The 13,306-nt window shown below is 42.7% G+C and overlaps 1 protein-coding gene across 4 annotated transcripts in view; it reads left to right on the top strand.

Annotated features, from left to right (window-relative positions):
• NEURL1 (neuralized E3 ubiquitin protein ligase 1) overlaps positions 1–13,306 on the top strand; it is a 142,758-nt gene that overhangs the window by 72,159 nt on the left and 57,293 nt on the right. For all 4 annotated transcript variants that reach the window (XM_063405378.1, XM_063405380.1, XM_063405377.1 and 1 more), the window contains exon 2: positions 10,088–10,329. In XM_063405378.1, coding sequence (XP_063261448.1) covers positions 10,088–10,329 — 242 coding nt within the window. The remainder of the gene's footprint in view (positions 1–10,087; positions 10,330–13,306) is intronic.

Genomic DNA, 13,306 nt, shown 5'->3' with positions numbered 1-13,306 from the left:
TCATGGATCTGGCGTGGGAATTGCTAGGAAGGATGGTGGAATAGTATTCACACTCCTCCTCTGAATAGGCACCAGAGATACTGTTTATTTTTGTTAAAATAAACTGTAACTTTATGGCTGGTGAAGTTTCATGTTTTAGTTCAGTGGTCCAAGTTCAAGTTCTGGTCTGCTAAAGAAACAGAGTTATTTACTGGTAAAGGGTGTTGAAACTGGTGCAAACGATGTGCTGCAGAGCCAGATGAGAGTGGGAAAGTCAGTAATTTAGATTCCACTTGTGACTGTGGTACAGAAAGTGCAGATTAATGGAGGAATGTGTGCATAGAGGGCCAAATTCTTGCGTAAAGGGAGAAATGTTGCCCTTTCTCCTGGTTTTGCCTCAGCAGTACTTATATTTTGCCTGGAAAAAAATAATATTTTAATGGTGTAGCGGTTAACACTTCTAATGGTGTTCTACTGGAGTCCTCCCTGGTCTGGGCAAACTTCTTGTTTATAATTCCTATTTGTGCATCTAAGTTACTGGGCTGGGAGCTTCACATCTGGGCCCCTGTGCTGGCTCTGCCAGGTGCACTGGGAGTTTAAGAGGCTGATGGTGGGAGGCAGGCAGGGAGCTCTGTGCTTTCATCCCAGCAATGTACCTAAAAAATTGCCATTTTGATGACAAACTTTAGCCTCATTTAGTACCCAGTACAAGTTACTTTGTAGGAATGTGTTACAGATTAACTAGTGGTCCGCCAAAATAAATCCATCTCTTTATAACTTTGTGAGATCGGAGAGCCTTAGTTAATCACAAGGGCCTGTTGTGCTTTAGAAGACGGGGAGTTGTTTGGTTTTCTTTTTTAATAAGAAGGTATGAAGCATGAGGAGAACAAACCAGAATAATTCAAGAGATTGAAAAAAAAGAAGGAATAAACCTAACTGAGAGAGAAATGTGCTGGATAAAGTGAGACCAGTGAATAAAAGGGAAGACTTGAAAGAGGGAAGTGGCTGAGAAACTTTAATACTTGTGAGAAGGGAGGAGGAGGATGAAGGAGGAAGAAAGAGGAAGGGATGGCAAAGAAGGCAGAGGAAGGTTGTGTGTTATGTGAGTTTTCCTCAAGAGGAAATGGACAGAAGAAGAGAGACTAGAAAAGAAGAATAATAAAAAAAATGTGGCTCCTATAATCCTGAAGTATTTAAGAGGATGTTAAATGTGGCCAAATAGTAAAAGTAATAGTAAATTTTGACCTTCCTGATAAGTTGCTAGCTCAAATAACCCCTTACTTTAAGGATTTATTTGCTGCCAAACAGGAAATAAAGCGTGGAATCAATGTCTTTTGGGTCTAGTCAGTGTGGAGCAAGACTAGAGTTTCAGGTCATTTTTCCTTTGTAAGCACTTTCATATTCCATTTCACAAGAACATAAACCCTACAAAACCCCCTGCATAAACAGCAGCCAGGTGACCCTGAGTAGATATATATTTAAAGAACTTCCCTTTAGGACTGCTTTTGGACTTTATAGTGAATGGAAATCTTTGACATTTGGGTAGCTGATGCGGATGGAAATAGTTTGGAGACTGTTCCAACTAACAGCAAAGAGAGCAGTGCCATTTTCTGATGCTGAAAAAGGCAGATCAAGTTTTCAGTTGATCAGAAAGAAATTAAAACAGGAAAAAAAGAAAAGAAGTGGAAAAGACATTCTGGGTGACAGTATTTCCACAGCTTCCCATCTACAGGAAGGAAAGAGCAGTGACCTGAGTTTGGGGACATCGGCACATCAATACCAGATAATTTTGGCAAAAGATTACTGCACCTCACAAGTTTAAATTTGGATGGGATAAGGAGCTGCTGCTCCTGGCAACTATGTTCTCAAGAGACCCTGCAAGGAAAAACAGCAGGGGACTTTCAGGAGGAAGGGTGTGAAATAAGAATGGTTTGAGCACGACAAGACTACACACAAAATACCCAACTTTACAGTATCCTGAAGTGACTCTAAATGGATATTTTATATTAGAAAAAAAGGCACACTCCAAGTATAATTGTCATGTATGATAGAAGAAAATCTGCCTTCTGAGAGTCTTTAGAAATGGCATTACAGCATAAAACTTCATGATATGTGGTACTGAACACAATCTAAACTCTCCAGGTGGGTAAGAGCAGATGCTTTTCCACTACCCTACCATTCATCCCAGTGCATGTCTTTCTTGATTAGAGGTGATCTCTGATTAGGGTGCTGTACTAAGACACTCAGGATATGGCAGCATCTTCCAGCTGATCATCCAGATAAGAAGCATAATTCAGATATGCTCCACAAAATACCCTGTCTCTTTCCACTGATGAAAAGAAAAGTATCCTATTATGTTGTAAGTATGCAGTGGGAGTAGCTTGATGTGGGCCTAATTCAGCGTCTTGAGCCTGGGGGCAAATCTTTGATATTACACAGATACAACTCAAAGCAAATTCAAGTGCTTGAGTTCAGCACCACAGCTTCTCTAATTTTCTTTGCATGGCCTTGTCAGAAGGCTACACCATTTCTTCCGTCTCTTGGATTCTGGTTCTGCAGATCCATTTACTTGTCTCTACTGCTCTTATGTTTGCTTTCTCCTGCTCTCCATTGCTCCCACATCCTTTCTAATCCTGACAAATAAATGAGGTTTAACCTTGATAGGTTACTTTTGTTTCTGGTGAACTCTCAGTATTCAGAATTTCAAGCTATTACACTAGATGGAAAATGTGCCCAGCATAGACTTTCCATTAAACTGTATTTAAATTGGAAGAGAATGCTGGCACCTCAACAAGTATTCCAGAATTAGATCCCAAAATACTGAGGCTAGCTAATCTTTTGGAAGAACAAAAACTCTTACTGATTTATATTTAGCAGAGAGAATGCATTTTAAAAACACAGCCTATATGAGGCCCCTTGAAGAAAACATCTTTTACATTGATTTGTAGTGCATGGAAATACTACACGGCCGTAAAATATTTGCACTCGGGCTCTGCTTTTGCTTCACTACTTTTTCTTTTTTTTGCAATATGAACTGTCATGAACTCTCAGAGAGTGGCTGCTCTGCTGACTGTGGCTCTGCAGACACAGGGCTGCCTCTGGGGCAGCAGCTTTGCTGCTCATCACAGCCGTGCCCAGTGTTGCAGGAGGGGAAGGGGAAAAGCAGCAGTGCAGGTAGCACCACGGCAGCAACACCCAATTTGTGACTGTGAGGCTTTGGTTAAAAGTGCGTGCGAGGTTTGTAGTGGTACTGTATCCTGGCACCTGTGTATGAGGGATGAAGGGCTGCTGGCCCTGATCGCAGCACTACTCTAAGTTGAATGTCTGCAATGACTGCTTGGACTTCGTTTACGTGATTATAAATTAGGAGGAATTCTGTAATGTTAGCAAAAGTGTAACATGTTCTGTGCATAGTTCTGATCTATACGAAGGAAACGAGTAACTGGAGTTACAGTAGGTGGGAGAGGTCAATGGCTTATCCCAGCTGGGCAATGTCTGGAAAAAGAGCTATGGCAAGAAGTGGGTTTGCTAATGCAGTGAGTCAGAAAAGCAAACACAACTTATAAATTCTATGTAATCTTAGAGCCAACAGTGCATCAGCTTATCTTTGAGAAGATAAGGATTATCAACAGGACAGAGCATGGAAAGTTCTGGGTTTTTTTCTTCCTTATGTCCCACCATCTGCAGCACAGACAGATCAGCCATCACCCTGGGCAAGCTGTTTCTATTCCTCTTGAAGCATGAGATATTACAAAAGGAGATGATTACCAAACTGCACATTTGCAGGAGGAGGATAAACAGAATTTTTGAAACATCCCAAGACCATAAACCTAACTAGACTTAACTTGCTTTCTTTTGTTAGAAGACATAAATATATTGTTACGTTTCTCATTAGACTGCTGACAGAGCCTATCTGATCACAGCAGAGCAGAAATGTTATAAATCAAGAGAGAAATCTTAGATTCGTGCTTCCAGAGCACGATTTTTTACTTAGATCTTCTCATTTCCTACTCACAACGTCAACCTACAATAGTAAGTTAGTAAGCCATAGTAGGAATAATAAAGATGCAGTATCACCAAAATGCAAAGAGAATAAGGTCAGAAGTACCCCCCTGCTGTCGAAAACATAATTATTACACATGCAAGTTGTTCCTGCCTGTGGATCAGAGGAGCTGCTAGAAGCTACTGTAGGGAGGAGTGGCTGCTGCTGATGCAGGGATGTCACTCCTCTTTCCATGGATTTGTCTGGAGCCCGGGAGTGCAGCTCCCAAGGCAATTCCTCCCTCCCAGCAACTTCCAGGGGGGCTGCTCTCCCCCTCTCTCCCTACCTGGCAGACGGGAGCATATGGCTGCTTACTTATGCTCTGCTGGTCTTATGTGCTTAGTGGGCTTATGGTCCCCAGGGGCTCGGAGGGATTTGCATGGGTAGAGAGCAAGGAGGGACCTGGAGAGGGTGGGCTGCATCCACGGGAAGTGCAGTGGTGCCAGAGGTGTCTGTGGTGTGTCACAAGAGTAACTGAATTTTTGGGAATGACTGACAGGAATTGAGTTAACAGTGCCTAATTAGGGACCAGGAGATGGTTAATGATTACACAGCATCATAACTGAAGAGATGAAATTTTAAAATTCATTTATAAGGGGAAGAGATTTCTTCTCAACAGCCTTATGTGCATATAGAACTATATTCACACTTTTCTTCTTGGTGTCATCTATTCTTTAACAAAGAAAAGGACCTGATCAGCCTTGGTGTTTTTTAAGTGCTTGCAGAGCCATCAGCTGGATTGCTCCTTCTGGAGATGGTGTGTGTGAGGGTTTGCCTCCCCAGCTCAGTCCTGCACTGCTGTCCTCTCCTTCTGCTTCTCCTGCATTTTGAGGGTCCTACTCACCTTCCTTCCCTCATCTGGCAGTCTTCTCTAGGCTCTGCAGAGAGACATCTTCTCATCTGTCTGTGTAATTTCAACAACAAACATTAGTTCAGCCTTATCCTTCCTTCAGTCAATTAACAGATTCACTTCTCATCTGTAGTACTTAAATCTACTTTGACCAGCCTAAACTTTTGCTCTGAGTATTTTGCCTTTTTAAAAAATAAAATGTTACAAACAACTCAGGCTTATTATAACTGAAGCAGAGCTCTTACTCTCCTGTCACTTCTCAACTCTTTTGTCTACTTTTTTCAAGCTTTACAGAAGTTGTCACACTCCTGACTCTTACTAATAGTCAGAGCCTCAGCATAGTCTTCAAGCAGGCTTTTCTAAAGCCTCACATCCAGGTTCTGACCAGGGACTCCTAAGCTGAGGTGCTCAGCTGTGATGCTAAAAAAGCCCCACTCCCAGGTCACTGCCTGGCACTCCTGCAGAGGTTGCTGGCTCTGTATGTCCTGTAGGACAGGGCATCTCTGCTCCTCAGCTACAGCACTGCAAGTGATAGAGGGCAAGTGCACATCCCAGGTGAGCAGAGGGACAGAGGAAATGCCCGTGTCTCTCAGCTCATCCTCCTAAATGCCCTCAAACACACCAATATCATGAGTCTTGCAGATCCCACTTGCATCTATCTCATCTTCAGGACACAGCCTTTCTCCTTTCCTTTCTGTTCTGAAGCTTTGAAGTCATCTCTTCTGCCCTTGACAAAGTCTTGTTATGCTCGTATTTATTACAAATTTCATCTCTTGCACCTATTGTCCTTCCCTTTGTCCTTACTGTCACTTTTTGCATCTCTTCCACTAATTTCTTTATATTTTTCTTTATGAAATGGAAAATCAGCTTTTTCACCTTGAGGGCTCCTTCCCACCACTTGTTGGTCAGGTTTGAAAGATGGATCCATTGCAGATCATCCTGCTAACAGCTCCAGCTTCTGTTGCCTAAGTTTTATAGTGGGTGGGGGAAGGCTTCTCACAGATGCTGTAAATCCACCCTTGTTGTCTTTCATAGCTCTTACTGTAGAGACAACTTAGACAACTTTGCATTTCAGGTTAAAAAAAAAAAGGAGTGGTATTATCTCCTTTCATGTGCATGTGGTTTGTCTGCACCTGCCTCTTGTCTTGTAGTTTGCAATTTAAATGGAAAATCTTACACTATGCATAAACCTACTCATTTGATACATCTTGCCACCTCTAAAATAGCACAGATGAAAATAAGTTATGTTTTGGCTTTGACTTCTTTTGGAGTCTTGGATGGGAATGCTGGTTCTGACCAGCTGGCTGAAGATCCACCTTGTAGACATTTCCCTAATTCACTGATATTTAAACCAAAATGCTCCTTAATGTGGATTTAGCACTCTAGAATTAACCCTTTGCATTTCTACCATTGAATACCCCAACACTTGCAAAGCTATAGTCTCTTCCTGTGGAGTAGCAAAGTTTTGCTTTGGTTTCTTGGTCATTTTGTCATGCACACATGAGTACTTTACTGTGGTGACAGCAATCTGACAGGGTCACTGTTATCCTACAGGCCCAGAGAGAGTTGGATATAAGACATTATTACTTATTCCCTCAAGAACAGCAACCATGTTTTTAAAGGCAGTGAAAATTTGCATTAATTTATGGTTTTCTTTCTTCTGTGCACATGCCCTGGGTCAGGCTGCTTGTGAGAAAACAAGGTTTCCAACCCCTTTCAAGTTTCCACTGGTGTTAAGCTAATGTTTATTTTTAGTAAACTGTATTTCAAATTGTGCTTTTAAGAATCCTTTTGCAGAGCCTAGCACAACAATTTCAAAATGTTTTCTCCTTCTGAGCTTTTTATTAACAAATATAAAGGATCAGTGTAACTAGTTAAGCTGTATTTCACTGATAAGTTTCAGAAGTATGGGTCCAGCTCAAGGAATGGTAAGGATTACAAGTATTCATCTCAGCTGATTTTTTTTCTCCCTGTGCTGCTGCTAACTAACCAGGCTTGGAAAGGCTGTGTGGATACTCCTTCAGGGGCAGGCCTTTTCTGCTGCACTGTGTGAGTGTCCCCTGTCCCCACACCCACACATGGTTTCCTTTTCTTCCTTCTCAAAATCTTCCCCTTTAAGTGCTTATCCAGTAAGGCCAGCTGCCAGATAAGGCGCTGTCAGCCTCTTTTGATAGGTAATAATTCTGAAACACTCTTCTCCATTCATAGTGGGGTAGTCCTGCATGCTTGTTTCACTTTTGCTTGCCTGCAGCACAGGTACCTCTGTCCCCACCCCAGACCCTTCCTCCTCCCCAGGCAGACAAGGATATGTCATTTCCATTTGCTGCTGCATGTCAGTCTTTGGGCTCTGTTTTAAAGTCTTCGTTTTTGTTTCTTTCAATTCAGAATGATACTTACTTCACATACTGTAAGAAGCTTATCTTTAATTCCTTGCGGTCAGTTTTCAGTCTGAAATGATTTTTTACAGTATTGTCATAAGTGCCTATTGAAGTATTTTACACTGGCAAAAATGTATTTTAAAAAAATCAGACATTTCTTGCAGCATTTAAGAAATTCCAAGCCTTTAAGGTTATGCCTAATGTTTGCAGAGCATGAACACTTCTGGTGAAAACCCTTAACAGGCTTTGAGCTGCATTATCCTAGGCTGAGAGCTCCCAGTGTTGCCTTGTGTGCAGTGTGTTGTGTACAGGATGTTGTTCAGGCCTTGAGATCCAGGAGACCAGGGACATCTAATGCACAGGGAAGGAGGAGTGTGCCACCTTTGGAGAGATACTCTGCTTTACCAAACAGCTCCAAAAAGGATACATTGAGGAGTGGGACACTGAAGGCAGAGCGATTCAGCTGCGTTATGGTGTGGTCATGTTAGCATCTCCTTCACCTTGGCTCACTTAAAGGTTTCAGAAGATCCAGTTCATGGCCTTGTGGCTCAGGGGAGTGAGTGGTACTTTACCACTTTTGCTATGCTCTTGGCAGGGTTTATGGTATTGTGGGGAGGTTGTGTTGAGGGTTCAAATGCACTGCTGGGTGAAATAGTTCAAACAGCATCTATAACCAGGCATGAATGGAGAAATGAAGTCAAACCTCAGGAGTGAGCAGCTGCTGTTCCTTGTGATCCCCAACATGGAAGCTGGAAAGCTGTACAGGGTTCCACAGTGCACCTCTGAGTTTGCAGCCCTTCAACACAGAGCCTGCTTTCAGACAGGCATAATCTTGCTCTTGTGACTTTTGTCACAAGATAGCAGTTTCAAAGGGGACACAGTAGAGAACACACCTGGTTTCCAAAAATCTAGTGATACTGGAAGGGATTCAACCTCCTGTTCTTTGGGGCATGGAACAGTCTTTAAACACATTTTAGGCAGTACCCTGAGAAGATTCTGTCTGTGGGCCTGCAGCAGCTTGTATTGTCTTCTGGCCACCCAGTCTTGTCTGTGAGGAAAACCAGGGTGCACCACCCCAGGTCAGCAGTGACCTTTCCAAAGGGAAAAGGTCAGGCTCACGTGAGCTCCTGCATCCTGACCTTCCCCTGTCAAGCTCCCCTTTCGTGCAGTCTGTTCTTCCCAAAGGTTTCCCTCCGTGACCTGCCTGCTCAGGTTAATCTCTCATTTTCCTCAGTACTTTGTACCTTATTTCTCCTTCTCCACAGTGAGGAACAAGAGAAGGAAGTTGACATATTACACGTCACTTTTAGCATCAAAAACCCCCACTTGATTCATCTCTCCCATAAAGCGTTAATGAAAGTGTTTAAAGGTAACAGCCCTGCTGTATGACCCACCTGCTCTGTTCTGAAGGAACAGTGCTGTAGCTTAAAATGGGAGGAAAAAAACCCAGCAAGGAGATGAGAAGGCCAGGGTGACAGCTGCTGAAGTTGAATCATAATGTTCTCATCAGAAGCCAGCATTTTAGGTGCTGCTCATAGTTAATCACACTCAACCTGAGGATGTGCTGTTACAGCTTTGTGTAGCTGCAAGCTAAGACTACCCAAGAGGCTGGAAGGAAGAGAGTCTGGACATTTTATTGCAAAACCAGGAGTTATATGAGAGGTGTAAGCATTATTTTATAGTAGCTGTAGAAAGACAGCAGTAAGCAATTAATTTGTGTGAAGAATATAGATAATTAGTTTCTATAGTTTGCGTGTTTGAAGAGTAGTGTTTAGTCATGCATCTCTACAGCACAAACTGGCATATTCTTAAGATCATGTTTGATTTTGTAACGTCCTTCAGTCTGTCACATAATAGTCCTGTATTCTGTTGGTACTCTGTTTCCAAATTTAGGAGTATTTCCTCCCAAACATATGTGCATGATGTAGTGTGTATGTGCACAACAAAGAAAAGGAAGCAGATGACTTGTGTTCAGTAGAGTGGTTGTTTTGAGCTGGAACTGCTGCAGGCTCCCCGTTGGAAAGAAATGTGCCTGTCCATTCGTTCAGGAGCAAAGCTGCTGTCATGACTGTACTGATCCTGTGTCCAGTCTTTCTGTGGAGTCTTGAGTGGAGAAAGACACAATCTCCTCCATCCTTCCCAGCCTGTCTCACCTTTCCTCACTGTAATGATAATGTGCTGATCAGTGCCTTCGTGGCATGTGGGATCTCAGCTGAAGTTCTTATCAGTGGAAAAGAGAGGACACTGGGTGGGAGTTGGTGGAAAGGTCCAGGTGTGTTACTGCTGAGTGGTGTTTGAGTATAAATTAGCAATGTGTGTGCCTGATCTGGTACATGGCATGGGTTGATAGGACATGCAGAATCACATGGAGGCAAAGATCAGTGGAGTTGCTGTTGCAAAGGAGATGTGAGAGAAATGGTTGAGTAAAGTCCTCTGGAGTGTAAGAGATTGTTCCCTAGGTGTGACAACTTTGATACAGCAACTTCACAAGGGCTTTGTTCCAGTTTTAGAACCAGTTCTTGTGTTTTCTCCTGGTCTGTGGCCTCAAGGTGATTTCAGTGGCCTGTGATTTCAGTGCTGAGGTGCAGTCTTAATGTCATGCTCTGTACTGTCAGATTGTCCAGACAGGAATCTTGAGTATCCTTGTGGTCTTTTATTGCTGAAGATGCTCTGAAATCCCTCAGTGGTTTACAAGTTAAGGATATGGCTAAATTTTTTTGTTTTAGCTATACTTTCTATCTAAAGTACCCTGGCTTGCTATTTTTTTTTTTGGTGCATTGAAAATTTCCATGTTACTCACAGCAGATTTGAACCCCTTTTTCCCCATTCTGCTTTCAGATTCCATTGGTGGGTCATTTTCGACTTCCTCCCACCGATGCCACCACAAGCAGAAGCACTGTCTCCCCATCCCACAATGTGGAACTCTGCCCATCAGCCCTCTGCTTTTCCATCCTCACACGAAGGGATCCCAGATCATCATGGACACAACACAGAAGGCAGTGAAGCGCCAGGCTAGCTTCTGCAATGCCATTACCTTCAGCAACAGGCCCATTGTTATTTATGAACAAGTCAGGCTTAAGGTGAGTAAATTATACCTTCCTTTTTTGGCATAGGAGCAGTTGGGAATGAATGCTTTGGTGTCCCAGGCTTTGGTGCTTGCAGCTGATCTTTGGTCCTTCCTTGAAAAGCATGGAAGTCTGATCTTGGCCTTAAAGATCTGCAGTCTTCATTGGTACTTCTGCTTTTGTCACTGTGGTTCTTGGAGCCTTAGGTACAGACTGCTGTAGAAACTGAGAACAAAAGGGAAATCCACCTTCCAAAAATACTTACATTGATGTTAGACAAGTACAAGAGATTAAATTGAGATCACTTGGAAAGCTAGGAGATAAGAGGCCAAAAAGGACCTAGAAGGGAAGGTTCTTGATCACATGCTTGGCAGGAAAAACAAAAGAGTTTGGAGGAGAGGATGAAAGGAGCAGTCAGTTGCTGTCTAAGAAAAGGACCTTTCTGTCAGTCTGCTGACTTCTTTGTTGAATCAGTCACCTGATAGCATTAAGACCAGAGGAGAGAATATTGCAGGGATCACTTTTTCTCACTGGCACAGGCTGATTTCAATTCCTTTGTGTCTGTGGTAGCCTGGAGGGTAGAGTTTGTACCCCTGGTACCATTCTATCCTGCAGCTGGCAAGGGAAATCCAGCTCCTCTAAAACAACATACTTCCACTAACACCAGGACCCACTTTCTGATGAAGAAACTCTTCCATGTCCTTAGGAACTGAAGCACTTTTCAGATTATCAGCACCTTAAGGAGCTTGAGACCCTTGAAACTTCATTCACAGATACTTTCCCATCCATATGCCCTCTTTATGAGACTGCGTTTTTCTGTTCATAGCTGATTTCACGCCTTTATTGGCACAAAACAGGTCATCTTCTTTGGCACTTTAGTTCATGGCACACATGAATGATCTGACTGCAAATCCTTCATTTGTGCAGAAGGAGTTTTCCAGAAGGTTTGTCAGCATATAGATACCTAGTTTGAATGATCTTGCTGTTGCTCATTTCTAGAGGTCCTGGAGTGCTGAGTCCTACAGCAGCACGTCAGCCTTTCCTGCCTCTTCCCTCACAGCCAGAAAAGCAGCAAGGAATGAGGGACATGCTTCTTTTTGGAAATATATGGAGATTTCAGGCTCAGGCCCAGAGATAGAAAATCCCCACTACAGGTTTGTTATGCTTCCTATGGAGCTCTTACTGCTTTTATCCAGGCTGGAAGCCCAGCAGGAATCTCTCACATTGCCTATAGAGATTTTTCCCATGTTGGCCAGCAGTTTGGACAAGCAACTGCAAGAAATAATCTGTGAGGAGATGAAAGCAGCATTTCATTTTTGAAGACACCATCAAATATTTGAGTGGATTTAGTGGTTTAGGCAAAGGTTCTGCATTATTTCTTCCTCATTCTGAAACAAGGTAGCTATCTCTGGAAATTCACTCTTGTTTATCTCTGTGTATTTGGGGATTTTAGCTTGCATAACGTATGTGAAGGATATGCATGCAAATCTGCACAAGAGATTTATGAGCAGAGCTCTTGCTGACTCCAATGGGAAGGTCTCATGGGAGTAATCAATAAGCTTTAGCAGAACTTGTGCTCTAGGGAGGGATGAAATGGGAAACCATCCTTGCTTTTGTATGATACGTCCATCCTGTAAGTGCCTTGCTATTGTTTGTGCTTGTGGAAAACAGCATCTTAGACCTTCTTACCAGCCACAGACTAACCATGACTCAGTCATTCAGGTCCTGTAAGATCTAGACTTCCTCTGGAAAACAGGACAGAATTAAGGAGATTTCATTCTGTTTCTTAGCTATTAACTCTCAGGTTTTATTCTGACATTATTTTGCAGCTCTGGGAATATGGAGATATGGCTGTCAAGCAGCCTCAGAGACAAATGCTCCAGTATGGTTTCTTCCCTGTAATTTGGGGCATTGCTAGGAAGCATATTTCTCAAAGATGGCATACGGCAGTAAAGATCAAGAGCCTGGATGTGTGAAAGCAGCAATGGTTTAGCAGTTTGGATGTTGATTCTGTATTTTCCTTCCCTTCTGGTACCCAGTGGACCTCCCAAGCTTTTCTGCTAGCAGTGGCTGCTGAAAAGAGAATTTGGTCCATCATTAACTGTTGCCTTTTTTAGCAAAACTGTGTACCCTTTGTCCAGCTGTGTCTAATTCTTGGCAGGCTTTATACTTGATTTTAATTTGGATATTAGTTTGCCTGTGGTCAGACTGTATTGAGAACTGTTTATAGGTGCTGATTAATACATGGAACATGTGCAGCCCCAATTACCATATGAATATTTACTTCATGCTGCCTGTGATTGCTGTGAAGTATTGGCAAGAGACTGAATTGTACAAATGACAATGAGGCCATATTTATCTTAGGCCCAAAAGCTTTTAGAGCTTGCAGTAAATTTGCTGCAAAAAATAACCCAGGCTTCTTCTTGGAGTGTGTGTATTATGTTTCCCTATTTTGTCATGTGCACACCCTGTTAACCCCACTTCTACTGGGGACATGTGTGATGCCATCCCACCCTGGCCAGGTATATAAAATAGCAAATCTACTTCAGTCCTTTTTAGTGTCATCCCAGTGTCCACCCTGCAAGCAGGGGCTTCCCATGGCTCCTGGGACTGAGGTCAGTGCTCAAGTGTTTCATGTAAACAGTTTAGGTGCCTGGGTGGACTGAGTAGGGATAAAGAGCAGCACTCCCTTAACTGAAAAATTGTCTGCTGATAACTTTTTTCTAAGCTCTGAGTTATTTTATCTGATACTTTACTTATAAAATAGAAATCTCTAGGCTTTGAACAATGTCTTTGTGATTATTGTGACTCCAAGGGCACATGTTCCAGATTTGCCGTGGAGAGGAATATGTAAAAGAAAAACACAGTATTTACAAATTAGATTAGCAGGGTATTCAGAACTCCAGAGAAGACATCTTGTAGAATTCCTTTGTGAAAATTCTATGCATCCAAGCTGGGACACGTGGGGCTGCTGCCAGGCTTCTGAGAACAA

The sequence above is a fragment of the Prinia subflava genome, chromosome 9 (assembly GCF_021018805.1).
Source record: "Prinia subflava isolate CZ2003 ecotype Zambia chromosome 9, Cam_Psub_1.2, whole genome shotgun sequence".
NCBI classification, from domain to species: Eukaryota; Metazoa; Chordata; class Aves; order Passeriformes; family Cisticolidae; genus Prinia; species Prinia subflava.
Note: the sequence above shows the minus strand (reverse complement) of the source record. Positions and strands in the feature narration are given on the sequence as shown.